The sequence below is a fragment of the Lissotriton helveticus genome, chromosome 2_1 (assembly GCF_964261635.1).
Source record: "Lissotriton helveticus chromosome 2_1, aLisHel1.1, whole genome shotgun sequence".
NCBI lineage: Eukaryota > Metazoa > Chordata > Amphibia > Caudata > Salamandridae > Lissotriton > Lissotriton helveticus.
In genome coordinates, this window is record NC_136059.1 from 2,078,952,397 (window position 1) to 2,078,975,402 (window position 23,006).

The window sequence follows — 23,006 nt, forward strand, 5'->3', positions numbered from 1 at the left end:
ATGAAAAGAATTGCACTTACCCCCTCACCACTTGCCAGACGTCACTGTTATAAATGTAATAATTGGCCAGAAAGTGGTACTGAAGGGAAGGCATTGGCCCAGAAAATGCAGTGACAGTCACAAGTATCTCAGGTTTGAGGCTGTTGATAAACATGTTGCAGATAGTTTCACAACCTTAAACCACACGTTAAACTGTTCGAGTGAGTGGTTGAGGTTAGCTAGTTTTTAATATGGTGAATGGACAACTTCGCCCTATGCAATGCGAGATAAATATGGTTTGAGAATAGGCCAAGATACACAGCCTCTCAGCAGTGAAGAGTCCAATAAGAATATGGTAATAAGACATTTGGGGATGCAAGAGGCTATATGTGAGTAGCACCGCTGGTTATGTCATGTTAAATATTTTTAATATAGCACTCATCTCACCCTGGGGCATCTCAGCGCTGTGTGGAAGCAAGGATCGGAGTGGAAGGGAGGCAGTTAGAATAGGTGGTCCATACTAGAATAGCAAGAGATGAGATGAAGTGAGTGCAGAGATGCAAGAACACATTTTACTCACTGTGGGGGCAGCATAGATAGAGTACAGAGATTTAATGGGAGGGCAGTTGTGTGGAAATCAATTTGGTCTAAGGACTCCGAGCTAAAGAAAGTCTGAAGAGATGGACTTTTAGGAGTTGCAAAAATGAAACTACTGAAAAGTTGCAAACTTTTTAGTCCGTTGTGAGTGCAAAGCCCACTCAGTGGCAGATGGGAAGCAGAGGGTTTATCAATAAGAATTGTGAGCAATTATCGTGATATACACATTCCCAAACATGTTACTATGGCAGCCACCTTGATACCTTCCCTCATGGTGCTGGGCAGGCTCCTATCTTCTTAAATATATGAAAACATATAGAGCATAGCAGGTCAAGCATGCTATGAGGCATGTAACACTTCCAGTGACATAAAAGTGCAGGTGATAAGAATGATATTAGACCCTTTCACTATGGTATGCTCTATTTCTTGTCAACTTAAGGCCTTCACGAAACTATTCACATCTTGCACATTTCATCATGAAGCAATCATATGGTTACAGGAACGAGAACAATGCATCCCTAGCATTAGCATTCAGCCCATCTAAGAAACTGGTGTTAGGTGAATACAATTCTCATCCCTTCAATGCCGCAAATATTTTCTCCTATGAAAATTCATTTGTGTTACTAAATCATTGTATCTGGTACCAAGGGCTTTGTTTGCGGAATAATGCCCTCAGAAGCGAGTAGCAACAAAAGAATCTGGCTATCGTACAATATTAAAGATTACATGGTTTAACTCCTGATAGTACAGCTTGATGTAAGTGAGGGTTCATTCATTTTTAATATGATTAATTCTTTATGCTCTTTGTTGAACAGGGAGTAGAAATGAAAAGTAAATAGTAGATTCGTAGGCTGTTTTTTTATTAAAAAATGAATAACACATAATCTTTGGTTCAATGTTGCTGTTTCCAGGATACACAGAGATGTTAAAAACATATATATCTCTTGTGGTGGTTGCAAAAGTAAGCGCTTGAAGGTTGAATTTGTAATATCAAGTAAGAATTTAAATGCACAATAAACCCTATACAGATTCATTTCCTTCTTTTAAAAGTTAACACACATATATATGAGTATGTGTGTATGCGCATGCGTGTGTTTGTATTCACAGTGCAATACGCTATTTTTGGTGAATATGGGAAAGGGGTAAGCAGCTACCTATGTTATATGACATTTCTTTAATAATGTAATACCTGCACTTTCACAATTGCTTTATTAACCTTCCTGCTTTCTCAAATTTGCTTGAAAATTCACCATTTTCCCACTATTTTCTCGGGCTCGCTCGCTCGCTACGCTCGCTCGCTACGGTGCAGTATAATTATCATTTTACGCCTCACCACTTTTAAATGTCACCAGCCGCCACTGATTAGAGCACAAGTGCTTTTTTGGAGAATTCTCCGTTTCATTTAAGTTCTGCGTCCCCGTGCTTTTTTCAATTTAAACGGGCTGACGCGCTCTTTTTGTTTGTGTTCTGCTCACAGCTTGTTTAGAACTTTATTTAACAGCTGGGCTGACCACGAACAGCGCTTTAAGATCGCTGCAACTTTAAGTACACTTCGTTCTTTTTGAGACACTGGGATATTGCCAAATCGTTTCTCCCTCAGCGTTTAGAACTCATGTGGATACAGGACAATTTACACGAGTGGATTGTTTTTGGATTTCCTGAAGTGACTTATAATTCATATTGGATTTAGTCTTGCTCAAGACCTGTGGAATTACACTACCTGCCTGGTAGGACTTACTGGAGTCAAACTTTGGTGAACTTAACCTGGAGTCTTTATTTTCGTTTTCCTTATTTACAAGAGACCAAGACTTCCCCGGTGAACTACCTTTATTATTGATGTCTTCTCCTGTATGGTCACAGGTAAGTGTGGGACAACACACACATACGGGCTTATACATTAGTAACTGTTTTACTGTTTCACATACACTGTACAAATACCTTGTTTGTAGTTCTGTCTTTCTTTTTATTTCCACTGCAGCTATTGAACCCCCTCCAGCCAGAATCACTCCTCCAGCTGATAGACCACAGAACTTGGTCTCTTCATTTTCTGAGGATACCTATCATCCCTGACGTGTTCCTTAGTGACACAGTGAGAGAGGTATCTTTGGGAAAGGTTGAGATATTGGCTTCGCTCCCGAGGTATTGGACTTCCTGCCTGGAATCACTTGTGAACCCGACAGAAAGCCAAGCCCACGTTAATTAAACCTCCTGAGCGAAGCACTAAGATGGATATAAGACTGGATGAGGTAGCGACTAATAGTACCATGAGAGAGTTAGCGGCAGCCGTAGTAAACCTCCAGACAGAATTAAAACTAGTTAAGGGGGAAAACCAACGATTAGTGTCAGAACTAGCGGTACTCAAAACGCAGAGACACCTTGATAGTAAAACAACTGATACTACCCCTAAATTCAAACGCAGTTATATCCAGCCTGCACACTTTCAGGTCCCTTCAGTAAACACTGCCACCTCTTCAGAAGCTGTTTCATCACCTGTTAACGTTACAGTAGCCACACCACCTCAAACCCCATTAGCCATGCCTGAACGCTTCAATGGAGATAGTAATAAATACGGAGTATTTATGAACCAATGCCACCTACAGTTCTTATGTAGAGCTTCCTCCTTTCCTGATAACGCGGCTAAAGTCGCGTTCATTATTTCACATCTCAGTGGTAACGCGGCCTTGTGGGCAGTAACCTTGGTCGAGAATGATGACCCTATCCTGTATAACCTGGCTATGTTTAAGGATAGAATGAGAAGCCTGTTTGCAAGGCATTCATATATGCAGGCCAGCGACAATGAATTACTCAATCTCAAACAGGGGTCGAAGGACCTCTTAACCTATATCACAACCTTCAATAGGTTAGTCACTGAAACCCAATGGCCAGAAGAAAAAAAGAACTTCCCTGTTTTATAGAGGACTCAAAGATGACCTCAAGGACATTTTATCACAAATAATGGATCCCCCAGAAGACTGTTCGGATTTCATGGATCTAGTGATAAAACTCGATCACCAATTGACAAAGCGGAAAGGGGAGAAAACGAAAGGAGAATATACACGTATTTTCCTAAACAGAAATGAGAAGAAAGAACCTAAAGACACAAGTGAACCAATGCAGATTGGAGGGATTCGAGGTCCACTGTCTACCGAAGAAAAAGAAAAGAGAAGGAAGCTGAACCTATGCTTATATTGCGGAAAAGGGGGGCACTTTGCAAAAGAGTGTCCTGCAAAACCCAAAACAAATGTAAGAGACATCACTGGCAAGAGCGGTCGGGTCTTATCTTCGGAAAACTGATTTACTTGGGGAGTAGCGAGGTCGCTCTACCAAGTCCTGTTGAATTAAAGACCTCACAGCATTTAGCCAACACTTGGACCAACGTCCCGAACCTTTTTCTATTAATGTGGTGTTCCTCTTGCCATTTCAAAAGAGACATGCTCTAGCAATCCTGTTAGATTCAGGAGCCACAGGTAATTTCCTACACATAACAGTAGCTAAAGCGTTGGGGTTGGAATTTATCCCTAAAAAACATCCTGAAAAGGTTAGAGCCGTAGACGGTTCTGAACTTTCCTCTGGCCTAATATTATATCACACTCCTGATATCATTCTCCTGTGTGATAATGGACACACCGAAACAGTCTCTTTTGATTTAATTGATACTCCAGCATTTGGGGCGCAACTTGGGGTTCCATGGCTCCAAAAACACAATCCTCTTATTGATTGGGTTGCAAGAACCGTCACATTAAGATCTCCTTATTGCCTCACTCACTGTTACCAAGATATTACCCATTGGCACACTCCTGTGTATTGTGCACTTTCTTCAATTGATGGTGCTTCTCTCCCTGAGGAATATCAACAATATGCAGACGTATTTGACGAAGCTAAAGCAGTAGTTCTACTACCCCATAGGTCCTATGACTGCAGAATAGATCTGGTACCAGGGGCAGAATTACCGGTTAGCCAAGTATATGCCCTCACCGAGCCTGAGACTAATTACTTATATGAGTACCTCCAAGACATGCTGAAAAAAGGGTTCATATGACATTTGACCTCCCCAGTCTCGTCCCCGCTTTTTTTTTTTTTATCCCTAAGCGGGAGGGGGGCCTCAGGGCTTGACTAGATTTTTGCGCCCTCAACAAGGTGACCGTAAAAAATAAGTACCCTCTTCCGCTTATCTCCAACCTTTTGGATCAGGTGCGCAAGGCCACAGTCTTCACCAAACTTGACTTAAGAGGAGCCTACCACCTGGTCCGAATAAAGGAAGGAGATGAGTGGAAGACACCTTTTCGCACCAAATTTGGCTTATACGAATATTGCGTAGTGCCCTTTGGATTATGCAATGCGCCTGCCGCATTCCAATTCTTTATCAACGAAATTCTAAGAGAATATCTGGACGTATTTGTGATTGTCTACATAGAAGATATTCTTATTTATTCTCAGAACCTGACTGAACATGTGAAACATGTTGAATTAATACTAAAGAAACTACAAGAAACCCATCTCTTTGCCAATTTGGACAAAAGCATTTTTCACACACAGAAAGTAGCGTTTCTGGGGTTTATCATATCCCCTGAGGGGATTCATATGGACTCTGCCAAAGTATCTGCCATTGTTGATTGGTCTAGTCCCACATCGGTCAAAGAAGTGCAATCCTTCTTGGGGTTCTCCAATTTTTACAGGCGGTTCATAGATCATTTCTCAGACCACATCACGCCAATCACTAGACTACTGAAAAAGGGGGTAGAATTTATGTGGGACACAGAAGCGGAGAAGGCTTTTCAGACACTAAAAAACCGCTTTGTCACTGCCCCCATAGTTAAACATGCAGATGAACTTCAGCCTTACTATGTGGAAGCCGACGCATCGCAATATGCGGTTGGTGGGGTTTTATCTCAACGAGATCCGAACAAGGGCACCTTACACCCAGTGGCTTATTTTTCTAAAACCTTGTCCCAGGGGGAACAAAACTACACCATAGGCGAACGAGAACTATCAGCCATTAAACTATCATTTCAAGAATGGCGTCATTATTTGCTAGGTTCACCTCATGTCATCACCATATACTCCGATCACCGCAACCTACAGAATTTTCGCACTGCCAAAGCCTTGATCCCTCGACAAATGCGATGGGTTTCCTTTTTTGGAGAATATGACTTTCAGATACACTTCCGTCCGGGGGTGAGACAAGGCAAGGCAGATGCATTGTTTCGTCTCGGCAAGGAACATAAATGGTCCATAGAGACCCCTGTATCCATCATTTCGGAAGAGCGAATCGTGGCTCTAGGGGAAAAGAGTGTGGATTCCCATACATTCTTGACACATCTTGAGCAGGTATACTCTTCCATAGATAGAGAAGAATGGGTAAAAAACCCTTCTAATACCATCACAGACAATCTCGTCTTCCATAAGGGCAAGTTATATCTCCCTACGAAGGATGAACAAACCCTGATCATCCAATGGTGCCATGCCCTTCCTCTTGCTGGACATCCTGGTGACGAAAAAACTAGATTGATATGTCAGAGGTGGTTTTGGTGGAAGGGAACGGCCAAAGACATTGCAGCCTATGTAAATGCCTGTCCTACCTGTGCCCGTCAAAAATCCTTACATTGTGTCCCTGCTGGGTTATTACACCCTTTACCTGTGCCTAATAGTCCTTGGTCTTCCATCAGTATGGACATTATCACAGACCTCCCTTTGACCCGGGGATTCACCACTGTTTTAGTAATAGTGGATTTGCTATCTAAAATGGCGCACTTTGTCCCTCTGAAGAAAGTCCCTACTGCCTTAGAACTTACTGACGTTTTCATCCAGAACATTGTACGATTACATGGATTTCATTACAAGAACGGAGGCTCACATTATGCAATGACTTTTAATTGCAGATCCTAGCCAGTCGCATCACAATACAAAGGTTCCAATAAGAACACTGAGATAAAGTAATACACAAAACATAGCAACCATCAGGCTCTTTTAAATGCGGCTCCAAGCAGATAAGTAGCTTACTATCTTCTCTCCATACTTTCATTAATATTGTGTTTTGGTAACTATATAGAGTTGTATTTGGGGGTTTGAATGAAGGGTGGCTTTATTCCCACCTCCTCCCTCCCCCCCTCCCCATGATCTGCAATTTATGGAGATCATCCTCTCCCTCTCTTGTATAACCTCTGTTTTTCAGGTTGTCTTTAGTACGCCTTTTCCCTACAGTTAGATCGTAAATATATGCCTTAACCTTCAGGTTCTTTGTTCTCTATGCTCATTATTGCAGTTTTTCGCTGTTTTTTCCCCCCGAACCTTGCGCGGTTTTTGAACCTTGTAGGAGCTTTTTTGGACTCCTCGCGCTGTTACCCCTAGCGCTTGTGTTAAACATTTAAAAATAAAAAATTACAAAAGAAACGTGCGTTGAGTGCCTTACGCTGTAGTTAACCTTGGCGCTTATGTGAAAAATCGAGCGCTGAACTCCTTGCGCTGTTTCTCGAGTGAAGCGCTGCCCCTGAATAATTGATTTAGGCACTGTACTTGCCAGGGTAATTGATTCCAGCGCCGCTGCTAGAAACGATAGACTGAGCGCTTTTCCTCCTCTCTGTGATCTCCGATCGCGAAGATGGCAGGACGCGCATTAGAGGAAAGTTCCTTGGCGAGCGTCATGTTTCGTGAGTGTCCCGCCTAGGAACTTTCCTCACTCACCGAGAGTTGGAAATCAGCTGTTTTGACCGCGTTTCACAGGAAGATCATCGACTCGTCATTGTATCCATCGAAATATTAAGAAATAACTCGAAATATTAAGAAATAACTATGCATAAACTCCACATTTTATACATTGGCCTTCGTTTTCAGCCATATATGCCCTTAAAAAAGATATCATTTATATAAATAAATACAAATTTAAAAAAAGGGGGTGATTAATTGGAAATTCTATTTATACTAAAAAAAATAAATAAAAAAAAGAAGGGGCAAGATGGAAAATGACTCAGAGTCGGATATGAACAATGCAACACTTCCTAATTTTAATAAGCAAGATTTTCGCATTATGATTAAAAAGAAATGAAAACCTGTATGCGAGAGACCTTTGCTCAGTTTATAACCTATAAAAGACCACTTCCCTCTTTTGGGGTTAAACGTACAAAGAAGACTAACCACACCGTTACCGAGACCAATGAGAGCACGGGAGGTCCTAGCACCTCTTTTAATATTGGTGGTCTTAACACCACAAAATATTTGGTAAGTCTTCGCACCTCAACTAATAGAGTTGTCTCTTATGACACACAACAATTGGGTGCCCTTCGCGGCCCAAATACCTTGGATGCCCTTAGCGGCTCACTATCTCAAAGTGCTCAAGACTTCCCAGAGGGCTCGGATAATGATGATGATGATGATATGGATCCAGACGAATACGTTCTGGATTTAGATGATGGGGATGTAGGAATTTTTGATGAGGAGGACGAAACTCCTTCTTCCTCGAAGGACAGTATTCTAAACCCCCTGGGAGAGGAGATGTTCTCCCCTCTTAATCTAAAACATCCTCGTTCCTCGCAATGGTCTCCACAGGAACATGTCTCTAAATTTATTAACAAGCATTTACAATGCAATAGGTTTCGCAGTTGTTAGAGTTTGAGCTATTGGCATTGTAAATGGCAATGTCTTTTATTTATGTGTTGGTTTTTTAAAACATAAATAAAAGGCATTGTCATTTACAATGCCAATAGGTTAAACTCTCGCAAATGCGAGACCTATTGCATTGCAAATGCTTTTTTTATGTAGTTGTCTGTGAAGTTCCACTTGCAAGTCATGGAGCACGCCCAGGTCAAGCAGAATCTGTGGTGTTTCTAGACAACTGAAACAGCCAATTGTTTTATGGCCATTTCTAGCAGGGGCTTCACAAAAAACAACCACGAGGACTGACAGGGGAGACCCCTCAGCAATCCTGCATATTAATGTTTTAGGAGAAAAGATAGTTGCAAAAAAATACTAGGCGTGACCGTCTGGACAAGATTGGACAAAACCAAAGAAAAACAGCAGTCTTTTCCACGTTTGGGGTGTCTTTAAAGCCTCTAAATCTGCACTCTGCACTCTGAATCTTGAATCTGCACGCTGCACTCACACTCTGCATTCTGAATCTGCACGCTGCACTCACACTCTGCATTCTGAATCTGCACGCTGCGCTCACACTCTGCACTCTGAATCTGCACTCTGCGCTCACACTCTGCGCTCACGCTCTGCACTCTGCACTCTGCACTCTGCACTCTGCACTCTGCACTCTGCACTCTGCACTCTGCACTCTGCACTCTGCACTCTGCACTCTGCACTCTGCACTCTGCACTCAATCTGCACTCAATCTGCACTCTGCACTCACAATCTGCACTCACAATCTGCACTCACAATCTGCACTCACAATCTGCACTCACAATCTGCACTCACAATCTGCACTCACAATCTGCACTCACAATCTGCACTCACAATCTGCACTCACAATCTGCACTCACAATCTGCACTCACAATCTGCACTCACAATCTGCACTCTCAATCTGCACTCTCAATCTGCACTCTCAATCTGCACTCTCAATCTGCACTCTCAATCTGCACTCTCAATCTGCACTCTCAATCTGCACTCTCAAACTGCACTCTGAAACTGCACTCTGAAACTGCACTCTGAAACTGCACTCTGAAACTGCACTCTGAAACTGCACTCTGAAACTGCACTCTGAAACTGCACTCTGAAACTGCACTCTGAAACTGCACTCTGAAACTGCACTCTGTAAGTGTGCTTACCCCTCTTCTAGTGCACTTCCTCAGAGGTAAGAAGCACTATATACATTCAGCTACAATACAATACACGCCTTTCGCGAAATTATTTTCTTCCTTTGGTTGTCTGCCCTAGACTATATATATATATATAGATATATATATATACTACGTGTAGAAAACAAAAAAAAGCTTAACACAAAAAAGAGACCGGACGCTTTATTACAGTTTTATAAACATCAACTTTATCGACTGTTAACACCTCTCTTGGATCCGAAAAACCCCAACAGGAAATCACGATGATCATCACAAAATATGTAATTGCGCAGACAAAGCTTGAGAATACTTTCATCGTTAATAGCCCATAGCCAACAGCAAGATCTCAAATACTCTGTACCCAACAATACCTAGGGTACACTGCTAGATTGATTTAGTATGGCACTGGAAGGGGAGGTGTGTGTACGAGGCCTATCATACTGTCTTCATAAATGTAAAAAGCCTACCTGTTGTGCTGTTCGGTAACTTTGCCCTACGGCTCCGAGAATATTTGCTGAAAGAACAAGCGGGAGGCGGCTCGGGCGCACCACGTCTTCCGGAGACGTGCGCGTCCACAGAGCTGAGTCGGCTCGTGCACAGGCCAGTAGCGGCGTGTGCACAGCTGTAGACTCCCTTGCCAGTGAACACGGCGACTATAGAACTCGCTGGCGGGAGCGCTTCGCGCTCCAACGCCAGCTCGACCTAAAAAATGGATTCGCTTCCCTCTTGAAAGAGAGACAAGGAATATTTTAAGGGCAGAGTGTTCAAGACCCTCAATAGATGAAAAAGCATGTTATGCCCCTAATATGGATCCGGAATTGATTAGGTATCTGTTTAGACTTGGACGCGATCCTAGGAAAGGCCTAGAAAAAGCTTTTAAAGGGTGCCAAGATCGCCTACTGGATGTGCTTGGACCACTTAGCAGAATTCTTGACTCCGCAGAAGAATGTGACCTTAAAGGTACACCCCTCAATATAGATTTAATAAGGGGATGGAGTCAAAGAGCCCTCATTCTCCTAGGTAATGCTAATACAAGCATTAACGCAGAAAGGCGTAGGCTCATCCTTTATAAACTTGACCCTAAGCTCTTAGATATGGCTGAGAAGGAGCCTTCTTCAAATCCGAGAGGACTGCTCTTTGGTGAAGAGCTTTTAAAACCATTGGGAAAGTACGTTTCGACCTTTACAGAGCTTGATAACGCCCAGAAGAATATAAAGAGAGTATTCAACAATAATGTTTTTGGAAGTGCCAGGAGAAGGGGCCTTTCTTCCGGCAGCTTTAACCAGAGGCCCTACCAGAAATCACGCCCCATCGGAAGAGGCGCATATCAAAATAATTACTACAACACCTCCAACCGTGGAAGAGGAAATCGAGCAAGAGGAGCAAGATCACAAGCTTCATTCTCGTCACACCCTCCAAGTAAGTCCCCCTCATTTACTTTCTCTTTCTATCCCTCCAAAGGTGGGAGGCAGGCTGAGACTTTTTTCGAAAAAATGGGAGGAAATAACTCAAGACCCTTGGGTTCTGTACACAGTGACAGGCTTTATGATAGATTTCGTTCAAACTCCGTTTCAAACTTCCCTACCAAGGGATATTCCTATCTCATTAGAGAAAGAGAAAATAGTAGAGGAAGAAATCTCCTCTATGCTCCAGAAAGGAGCGATAATAGAAGTTCCCTTGGACTCTCTAACCTTTATAAGCTTGTTATTCCTTGTGGAGAAAAAAGGTTGGAGACCAGTTATAAATTTGAAGGGCCTCAACAAATTTCTTGTTTACAGGCACCTCAAAATGTAAGGAATACATCTCCTGAGAGACCTTCTTCAAAAAGAAGACTGGTTAGTCAAACTGGATTTAAAGGACGCCTACTTCACGATCCCGATGGCGGAAATACATCAACCTTACCTACAATTCCTATGGAAAAAACATCTTTATCAGTTCAAAGCGCTCCCCTTCGGGCTTTCGTACGCACCTTGGTGTTTTACCAAGGTAATGAGAGCAGTAGCCTCCTTCCTAAGAGAACGAGGCGTACAACTTATTATTTACCTCAACGACATCCTGATAATGTCCCAAGATCTGCATCAGATTCGCCTCGACCTGAATTTAGTTATGAATCTGTTGGAAAGTCGAGGTTTCATTGTCAACAAAGAGAAGTCTATTCTAACCCCCTCAAAATCACTGGAATTGTCTGGGTTTCACTCTGGATACTTCCAAGTGTCTTCTCCTTTTACCTCTTTCAAAGATCTCGAAGATCAAGAAAGAGATCCGTCACGTTTTAAGACAGGAGGACATTCCCCTAAGGGAACTGGCAAGACTTCTTCCTAGGCCCTCTGAATTATCGGGCCTTGCAAAGGATAAAAGGAAGGGCGCTGAGGTCCGGACTTTGGTACGAAGACCGAATCACCCTAGATTTGGAGGCCAAAGCAGAACTGAACTGGTGGTTGGAAAACCTGGAGGCTTGGAATGGCAAAGCAATTTTTGGGTCAGAACCGGATTTTGTGCTGGAATCAGATGCTTCCCTTCATGGTTGGGGTGCTTGTTTCCTAGACCAGAATATGGGTGGTGTTCAGGAGGAGCCATCTCACCACATCAATTTCCTAGAACCTACTGCTGGCCTATACGCCCTTATGAGTTTCAAGCACTCAATTCAAGGGAGATCGGTTATTCTGAAAATGGACAATGTTTCGGCAGTGGCCTACATCAATCGGTTGGGAGGTATGAAATCTGCCGACCTTTCCAACCTAGCAAGTAGACTCTGGATGTTCTGCTTAGAACACAAGATTTCCCTCCAAGCAGAATACTACCCAGACAAATCGAACGTATCTGCCGAATGGAATTCCAGATTCCTTTCGGACTTCAGCGATTGGAAACTCTGGAACCTTTGTATCGTGATGCGACTGGCTTGGATTTGCAATTAAAAGTCATTGCATAATATGAGCCTCCGTGTCTTTAATGAAATCTAGATTCTCAAGGCATGTTAATAGGAGAATCGCAATTACCGTCCATTATCATCTCTGACAGAAGTCCTCAATTTATTTCCAAATTCTGGCGTAGTTTGTGTACTGCCCTTCACATAGACCATAGGCTATCATCCTCCTATCATCCCCAAACAGACGGGAAAACAAAGAGAACCAATCAGACTCTGGAACAATTTCTGAGATGCTTGATCACCACTGTTACTGGAGATTGGGTTCAAGCATTGCCCTTGGCAGAGTTTGCCTATAACAACTCCACGCACACATCTAAAACCTCCCCTTTTTATGTCACCACAGGATACCATCCTAAATTTCTTCCATTAGGACTACCTCCTTCCGTGTTACACACACCAGCAGTAGTGGATCATCATACACATTTGGTGAGAATTTGGGAACAAGCCCGTCAACATTTGATAGTAGCCAAAGAAACTATGAAAACACTAGCTGACAAACATAAGACATCCTGCCCCTGAGTACACCATAGGGGACCTTGTTTGGCTAGCTTCAAAAAATCTCCGATTAGAAGGGCCTCGCAAACTACAACCCAGGTACCTAGGTCCTTTTCCTGTGTCCAAAATCATAAATCCTGTTGCCATCAAATTATGTCTTCCTCCTGAAATGCAGATACATCCTGTCTTTCACACTTCCTTGTTAAAACCATAAATACCTCCCTCTTGTCCTGAACCCCCTCCACCCCCCATAACTGTGAACATTGAACTAGAATATAAAGTCAAAAGAGTGGTAGACTCAAGGAGGGTGAGAGGCAAACTCCAATATTTAATAGACTGGGTGGGCTATTCCCCAGAGGACAGAACATGGGAGCCTGCTGAACATGTACATGCACCCTTATTGATCAGGAGGTTCCATGCCTTACATCCAGCAAAACCTCGCCCTGTGAGGAGGCCGTTATGGGGGAGAACTGTTAGAGCTTGTAGACAGGGATCCCAGGCTGCACTACCAGTACCATAATGCACGGCTATGGGATAGTGGTGTGTTGGCCCATACTGCCTCACGACAGATCAGCTGGTAAGAAGGGAGGTTCTTAGGCCTCCAGCAAGGACATGGCGGGGCTTGGCTTTCCTTCCCTGCCCTCGTTTTTTCCTTACTGGATTCCTTTTTCAAGCTCCTCTACGTATATCCAGTACCCCCCCCCCTCGAATGGATTTCGCCCTTCATTGACTGCTGCCTGTTTGAACTCGTGTGGACACAGGACAATTTACACGAGTGGATTGTTTTTGGATTTCCTGAAGTGACTTTATTATTCATATTGGATTTAGTCTTGCTCAAGACCTGTGGAATTACACTACCTGCCTGGTAGGACTCACTGGAGTCAAACTTTGGTGAACTTAACCTGGAGTCTTTTTTTTTCGTTTTCCTCATTTACAAGAGACCAAGACTTCCCCGGTGAACTACCTTTATTATTGATCTCTTCTCCTGTATGGTCATAGGTAAGTGTGGGACAACACACACATACGGGCTTATATATTAGTAACTGTTTTACTGTTTCACATACACTGTACAAATACCTTGATTGTAGTTCTGTATTTCTTTTTATTTCCACTGCAGCTATTGAACCCCCTCCAGCCAGAATCACTCCTCCAGCTGATAGACCACAGAACTTGGTCTCTTCATTTTCTGAGGATACCTATCATCCCTGACGTGTTCCTTAGTGACACAGTGAGAAAGGTATCTTTGGGAAAGGTTGAGATATTGGCTTCGCTCCCGAGGTATTGGACTTCCTGCCTGGAATCACTTGTGAACCCGACATTGACATTTTAAAGGAAAATGAAATCCATACACTGTTACTGCCTACTACTGTTGGAAAAACCGAAAAGAATAGGTCTGAGGGAGTGTGGAGAGTGTCAGAGAGCATTTAAATGCTTTGTTGAATAATGAATCTCACACAGATGGGATGATTCAGGAGGAGGAGAAAACAGGGGACAATGCAGGATGATCCTAAGAGAAAGGTCTCTCCCTCCTTAACCCAGGCCTTGTTTTGTATGCATTTGACAGCCTCTAATACAGGCTACCACACAATTCAGAACGGCCAGACACACAGGAAATTATTGTTCGAAAGGTCGGTCAGCTAAGAACGCAAAGAGCCCAATCACTAAAGTAAGTTTGCATGTATAGGTATCCTTATGTAGAATTTCTACACCTAGGTGTAAATCTCCTCAAGTGTATATTTACACCTAGATGTAGACTTGAGTCTCCAACCCCTCAAATGAGGAGGTGGAAACCCCTATATCTCAACTTAGAAATGTAAAATTACTATTAGTAATTTTGAACTTGTTTGTGAAGAGCTACTTATCTTGGACAGAAATCTCTCTAAAAACATTATTAGGGAATATTTAAAAAAAAAATTAAACTAATACCAAAAATGTGTACATTAAAAATAATGAAAAAACATTTGTTCATGTCCTATACACCTAGGACTAAATCGTCATCAACGAATCATAGACCTTTACTAAAACGTAACATATTAATACATTTTACACTATTAGATTTTTTTATTTTTATGGAAATAATTTGTTTAATTAAATAAACTCAATTAAAAGGATTATTTACTATTTCCCACACCTCGCAGTAGCATTTGTGGTGAATGTGTCACAAACGTGGATGCGAGTTTTGTATTTTATATTTTATTTGTAGTTTAAGTTAAAAAAATGTTTTACCATTTACACTATATTGTATTCAACTGTTATGTATATTAACACAATTTTACATTTAAAAAAGTTTTCTAACAAATAATTATCAGGGCAGTGAATTGAATGTGTTCTCATTTAATGTCTTGAGAAAAATAAAATTCGACTATAAAAACTAATTATAAAATAGAATGATTTTAAATATAGTTATATTTACGTTATTTAATGTATTTAACATGTTTACCTAGGAGTTTGTGATACTCCATACCTTCATTGATTTCTATGTGAGTATGTTGTTGTCCCAGTGGTTTGCCATGTGTGGTGTTTCATTAACTGTTTTGGCAGCGGTACTAATAGACTATTTCAATAAGTATTTTGTCAACTGAAAATGAATGTGTGTTATGTATTATCAATCACCTCCAAAACCACTCCTTTAATTTCATTTAACCTTACCGATACTGTAGAAATGAATCCTCACTTTCGCAACACTCCCCTCTCCTCTGCCCCTCCCTCATTTGCTACTAAATCAGATACTTATGTATGTGGGGATTTCTGCCACCGGGGCAGAGATCTCACGACACAAAATAGACAAGAGAGGCAAAGGTGGAGTTCTCAGGCCGAAGGTTCCGTTTGTGAATTGGAGTACATAATGTAGAGCTGCTTTACGTATTCCAAACATAGCTTTTGTGAATAGGTCCCTTAAAGTCAGTAAAACAAATATAAATAAAAGCACAGTTCTGCAGACATTTAAAAGAAATGCTAACCTTGAATGCAAAATAGCGAATACAGAAAGAAAATATACATATATATTCTTAAGTCCCTCAATACACAATCAAAGATCACAATGTGAAGAAAATTATATTTCTTTTTCATGGCCTCGAAACGACACATAATGGAACTTGCACCTAACACCTACCTGTGACTTTATGTCCCGGTGCAGAATCTTCCTTTCATGCACATGTTTCAGCGCCAAACAAATCTGCACAAACCAATCCATGATCTGCAATAGTAGCAAAGGAAGGAGACTATATAATACAGCTTCAACAGCTCAAGAGAAATAAACATTTACATTTCACCCCCATGCTGAACGGCGTAAAGATTGCTCCACTTGTGCTTTTTCAAACTTAAATAAAATTGATGAAGACTACGAGTTTGCCACAAAACGGAATGCAAATTGAAAATATGCCTCGGTGGCGATGGTCTTCGTGCCATGGAATATCCCTGGTTCTCAAGCACCGTCTATGAGGAGAGGTGGTTTTCCTCAAAGCACAAAAGATGGGGTGGGGAAGGAAAGGACAGGGGACCAGGGAAGGGTAGACGTAGTCAGACACTGGGGCAGATATCGTCTTGCCGGGGTAATAATAAGAGGGAGTGACACTGCAGCGTTCCACAAAGAATAGAAAGCATAACTATTCTAGAACCTGCAGGCACCTACGAAGCCTCCTGTCGGCCATTAAGGACCCGGGCAGTTAAATACACCCTATTCCCGTGCACTCTTATTCAGAACCTATAGGGGCGCGAGGACTTTAGGAAATCTGCAAAGATAAAGTTCTACTCTACGTGCTGGTGAGCAAGTGCCGCCCCCCCCCCCCCCCCCCTCATAAGAAACAAAAGGAACAAGCATTGGCATAGCCATTAGGTCTCGCTTTTGGGACCTTATAAGTGGTTAGACAAGCAGCACATTATCGTGGGTGCCGTGCCTCATGGATTAAAGCATGGTCAGGCTTATCTGCACCACTTTTGCATCTGGGGAACACACCATACTGCTCTGACAGGTGAAACTTGCTCTTTACTCATCCACTGATACGTCATCAGAGGAATGACAGACCAGGCTCGGCCCCTCCCTAAAACATGAAAGCAGGCAGGCGGAGAACTTGATCGGGTGTGACTATGCAACCAGGCGTCCTAACAAATCAGATTATGGCTATAAGTCGCTCCATACCCTGTGTTGAGATCAGCTTGTGAAACTAGGCTTTACTCTTCCAGTAATCATTCAACGTCCACAAACCACATTAAACACATAAGACTGAGTGCACCAGTACAAACTAGAGATGGCTCGTGATATCTGGGGTGTGCTTCCACCATTCAGAGTGACTGCTACGCCTTACAAGGCTTCAAACTCAGTGGAGAATGGTGCATCGCCCATGCTGGCCGAAACCTGTTTTACACCATAGTATACTCAGTCCAGCACCCTTTTCAAGGATTTTAAAACTAGAGTTAAGTAATACTGAAGTCCTTCACTCTGTGCTCTACTTGGACATGGCTTCCAATAAGCATTAGATCATCTCTTTGCATTTTTCAGTTGTCTTCAAGTGTCAGTGGTTTCAACACTCCACGACTCAAACTCAAAAGCCACAGTTGTTATCCAGATGCAGACCTGCCTTCAGCAGGTCTGCATCTGGATAACAACTGTGGCTTTTGAGTTTAGTTCCTGCATTTTAGCATCAACTGAATCCTGTGGGTGAGCTCTGGGACAGGGTAGGTGTACTCATGCATGAACACTAGCAATCCCTCTAGGGCACTGTAAAGTTTTTGCGTGTCAGCGGCACGGACAATATAAACCAAACTTACTTTGCTTTTACTTAACAGCATTTTAACACCCAGTGTAGCAAGATTTTACCGTTATTGCTGCACTCTTTTTTCCAAAAAAAAGGGAATACTTTGGTACTGTAGCTAGAATACTTGAGCAGGTGGAGAGCAACAGCTGAAGGTCATGTTTTATTTTAATATAATGGCTGAAATCTCACTATTATTACCATTAAGAATTGTATCAAATAGTCAAGAGATACGCATGTGGCAAATGGCCACATTAAATATTTGTGAAGGGAAGTAGCCTCTGTGGGGGCAGGCTTCCTCCGGCGGACCCATTTTGGAGGCAGGCAGGCAGGCGAAGTGATGCACAATCCTCGCCCACATCTCACGCTGGTCCGCGCTGTGCAGCTCCTCTGTGGCCCAGGCATCTCTTTAACTAAGATGGGCTTTACAGCAGCCATACATTATGAACTGGGGTTTCTCCCTAGGCTACCCTGGCTCCATGCATTGCCGCTGCAGATTCTCTTCAGCGGAGCCGATTCTACCAGCTTCGGACAGTAACCCTGTCAAACAGGGAGCCTTCTCTGCACGGTCAAAAAAAACACACACTCCACATTCACACTCAGCGCGCTGTACACCGGTTTCTGCAGACCCCGCCTCCTCCATCGCAGACTACGTGCAACCCGGGAGCTAATTCAATTCACCCTGTAACGCACGGTGGCAGCGAGGCACATCTCGTTACCTAGCCTTCCAGGCCTGAGACGCCGTCAGCGCTGCGGCAAGGGAAGGGGCTACAGCGAAAATGGAGTGGGGCTCCGCGAGGCCTCCATGAGCGGTCACGCATCGCAAGGCCAGCGGGTTGTCAGCCACACACTGAACACCGCTGCCTGCAATGAATGCAGTCACAGAGCAGGAAGCAGGGCTCCGACAACGGGTGGGGGGTGGGAGCATTGTAAACACGGACAAAAGGTGGGGGGCAGGAGCAAAGTAACAGAAAATTAAACAAGCGCAGCTGGGATAGTGAAAGCGACCGCGCTGTCTTTAATTAGTAACCTGATCCAGGACACGACGAGGAATGCAACTGCACCCTGCGCGCCGCTGCTCGCTCCAGAGACCAAAACGCTGTGGAAGTGAACATTTGAAGAAGAGGTGGGACAAGCACCCGCCTTTTGCCATTTGCGTGCTTTCATTATTGAAAGCCACATGCAAAGGCCAATCAAATGTGTGGGCGGAGTCACACCCACATGGAGAAGTTTTGTGGACGTTTGGAGTGCTCACAAGAAGCCTCCCATAGAGCAGCGCATGTGCGCTGTGCTAGGCTTGACTAAAAAGGGGCCTGGAATGCAGGGGGCTGAAACAACTGCACCAGGAGAAGAAGATTGAAACAGAACCAAAGGCTGGTTCATCCCCCTCATATATGCCACTTCGCTACACAGATATGGCAAAGACGCAAACCAATGAAGGCGGCAAAAGGAGGAACTGGTAGGGTGTGAGTCAGGGTCTCAGGCTTCCATGACCTGTAAATGACTGCATCAAGGTGCAGGTCAAACTACCATGGAGAGCTCAAATCCTCTCCTTCCTAGGGCTGCAAAAGAAACGGTTATCCGTGCTCTTATCTCATCACGACTAGACTATGCTAACGTGTTGGCATCCCTGGCTACCTGCTGAATAAGTTACAGAAGGTCCAAGATGGGGCAGCCAGGCTTGTTCTTGACATCCCTATTAGAAGCAGCGTGAGACAACACCTGCGCTCACTGCACTGGCTTCCTGTGGCAGAATGGGTCAAATTTAAATCCCTAGTCATTGTTCATCCCGCCCGCCAGGGCCTAGGCCCTACCTACCCTCAGAAGCGGTTCTCCTTCTATGCCCCTATGAGATATCTGCGCTCTACGTCTTAACTTCTATCCCAGGTTCCCTGCTTCAAACGACAAAGTTTGGGTGGCAGCTCTCTTGCCCTGAAAGCTGCCTTGGCCTGGAATGCACTGACATTTGACTTACTCTCACCCAAGACCCCATGGCTTTCAAGAAAAATCTGAAAACATTTCTCTTTGTTTAATTCAACCTGTTCTCCCTCTTGGTTGCGCTGGAACACCCCGCAGAGTAGCTGTGCGCGTTATAAAATAACATAACATAACATCACATGTCACAGAAGATGTAATATTTGTTTCAGAGTTGTGATGTAATAGACAGAGACAGCGGCAGTGAGAATGTAATGAGAGTTGGAATGTCCGCGTATTAATGGCCAAATAGATTAAAAACAAAGGTGACCCTCTGAATTTTCAGTTTGTGCTTGCCTTAGCTGAGGAGCCTGGAACATAAAGGGCATATCAGGGCAGAATCCATTAGTAATTCCAAAACTCTTATTTCCAGCAGCCACATAATCTGAACTCAAGGAAAGAGATAAAACAAAAAGGGTGTAATTGGCCAATAAATCCCAGCTTCGATGCAGCACTGGCTGCTAAAACTACGGTAATTCATGGTGAAAATAAATATGCCTTCACCCAAGAAGAGTGAGCACGTGAAACATGAATGGCATCTATTTGGAGTTATGTTGGCTGGTGTGTGGTTTATAGGTTTTGGAGTGATACATTAAGGCATATAGATTTCTTCCTATTGGAGATTGTCCATTGTTTATTGCAAGAATATACAGTTAGATGAACCCTTTTATTTATTTTCCCCATGTACCCTGTTCGGCTCAAATACCTGCGTCTGCTGACAGCACAGCTGTCATGTATACATTCGAAGGCACTTGAATTTACTTATCGTGTATCACCTTAAAAACGTGCTGTTTGTAACTGTGATTGTTATGATTTGAAAATAAACCAATAAACCAATACAAAAATAGACTGATCATGGTAGGGAAGCAAGTGACTCAAGCAAAGAAAATGTACGGCTCTCTACAAAAGGTATGTGAATGTCTGAAGTGACAATTCGGACTGTACAGACAAAACGCTAAGCTGACAGATGCCTCCCTTGTGAGTGACACATTTATTCACATAGTCCTCTCAACAACTCCAGTGCCTCAAAGCCTTCAGTAAGTGAGAAAATAGTTAGGCTAGGATTATATTGTTAGAAAGCAAAAGACACACAATTGATGGGCGGAATGCAGAACAAATCAAAACATTCACCCCAAGCCAAGAGATCTGGGTTAAATCCATCATTCTTTTGTTTACCATGCCACCTCAGTTTAGACCTGGCCATATGCAAATTAGTCTTGACACTGTGCCTCAGGGGAATAGTCCAGCCCAAACTGCCAAGCCAGGTGCTTACTGGACCGGAAACAAGCATTCAAGGAACGGTTTCAGGGTTTCACCCCTCATCAGCCAGGATAGCTTGAATTCAGTGGCACAATGAGTCCGGGACTCACATCTGGGCATACCCAGCGCACTTAGGGCGAGAAAACAAAAGACACAAAATTGATGGACGGAATAGAGAGCAAATCAAAACACTCTCCCCCAGTCAAGAGATCTGGGTTAAATTCATCATTATTTTGCTCACCATGCCACCCCAGTTTAGACCTAGTCATATGCAAATCAGTCTTGACCCTTGACCCTGTGCCTCATGGGAACAGTCCAGCCCGAACTGCCAAGTCAGGTCCTCCCTGGACTGGAAACAAGCATCCTAGGACTGGTTTTGGGGTTTCATCCCTCATCAGCCAGGATAGCTTGAACCCAGTGGCACAGTGAGCCCGGGACTCACGTCTGGGCATACCCGGCGCATTTAAGGTCATGACCCTGTGCCTCATGGGAATAGTCCAGCCCGAACTGCCAAGCCAGGTCATCCCTGGACCGGAAACAAGCATTTGATAGTCGGTCATGAGACTACTTATACAGGGTGATGGACAAAATGGGGCTAGGCATAGGTTTCATCCGATGGACCAAACTTCTTCACACGGGACCCACCGCCCGAATCCGTACTGGCAGGATAATATCCTGCTCTTATGAAGTGGTGAGGGGCACTAGGCAAGGATGCCCCCTCTCCCTGCTGTTTGCCATTGTCGAGGGCTGGTACGGCGAGAGAACCCCCATAAAATAGCTCTTTTCCCAATGATATTCTCCTATTAATCAGTAATGTGGAGGTACACTTGCCAGGATCAATATCATTGTTGGAACAATTTGAAAACATCAAATGCAAAGAGACGGGCCCTACACACCAAAGGGACAGGGCTCTGTGCTAGACTTAACAGCGATTTTCTGTATCAGAGGGCTCTTCTCCGGTTATTTTAAAATATCGTTAGGAGGGGAATATTCTTGTTGTCCTAAAGAAGGTGGTTTCATTCTGCACTATCCACCAAAATGCGATGGCGCTTAGAGTTTGTTAAATTTGTGGAACATAGTATCACATTTTGAAAAGAAATTGTTTTCTGCAATGTGTTGTTCTTATGGATTCCTAAAAATTAACGTGATTTTATGACAAATGTGACTGTCTTATGTGTTCTCTCCTTTTTTTTATTATTGTATTCATGAGGGCTTCATGTACCTGTTTTTACATTGATATTTATGCCAAATTTTAAATGACATATTAAAAGAAAAGAAGAAATATTTTTTTATTACATTTGGAGATATTAAAATTTAAATCTTCTGTGTAGTACTCTTCTCTTTCAAGACTGGGTGAATGAATGTGAGGTGACTTTATGTTTGTAGACTGAGATAAATGAAAAGTGACCTCCATGGGAATTATTTGTGGTAATTTGGAAACACCTCGGGCATCTGCATTAATTGGCAAAAATTCGCTGGCATATCCATTGACCCACCTCATGCCTAGACCACTGGACTTACACGGGTACATATGGGAGTTAAGATATATCATAATACCTAAGAACTCTTTGATGGCAATATCGAAGCAGCCATCAGGGCTCTTCGTGCTAACATGGGGTTATGGAAGTTCCCTTCTCTTTTTTTTAATCAAATCTGTTAATTGGCATTTTAAAGAAAGATATCACATTGCATGAGATGGTTCAACAAGGAGTACATAGTGAGCAGGCATGCCAGGTGTCCTTTAAGAGCCCAAACCCCATACACGTAGGCGTTCTAGTCTCTGATCAAAATGAGAAAGTATTGTCCCGCACACTATTGGCAGATCATATGATGTCAGCGGCCCCGCCACTGGGCAAGCCCGCGACTGTCCATACGCCAAGCTGGCGTATTTTAGCAAACTATCGGGTGGATCTTCACTACACCAATGTTATGCACATCTTTGACATTTATATAATAACAGCAAATCAACAGTAAAGAAAGCGCATGAGAAACAACATGGGCATGAGCACTAATACAGCTACCTTATGATACAGCTCCCATCCCCCCTCCGGCACCACCCCCCCCATGCGCCCACGCGCGCGCTCCCCCCCCCCCCCAGGCATTGTCAGGACCACTCTCTGGTCCTGTGTATCCCTGGTGTACAGTGTCGACGTTCTGTGGAACCGCCAGGTAAAAGCTCATCGCATTGCACACCCCCCTTTCGATGGATGCAGATTAATCTCCCCCTCCCCCTGCATTCTGGGCCACTCCTA

General features: G+C 43.3%; 1 protein-coding gene across 3 annotated transcripts in view; it reads right to left on the reverse strand.

Annotated features, from left to right (window-relative positions):
- Positions 1–23,006, reverse strand: part of NEK1 (NIMA related kinase 1) — a 1,042,157-nt gene that overhangs the window by 899,281 nt on the left and 119,870 nt on the right. For all 3 annotated transcript variants that reach the window (XM_078677052.1, XM_078677050.1, XM_078677051.1), the window contains exon 4: positions 15,882–15,965. In XM_078677052.1, the coding sequence (XP_078533178.1) occupies positions 15,882–15,965 (84 nt within the window). The remainder of the gene's footprint in view (positions 1–15,881; positions 15,966–23,006) is intronic.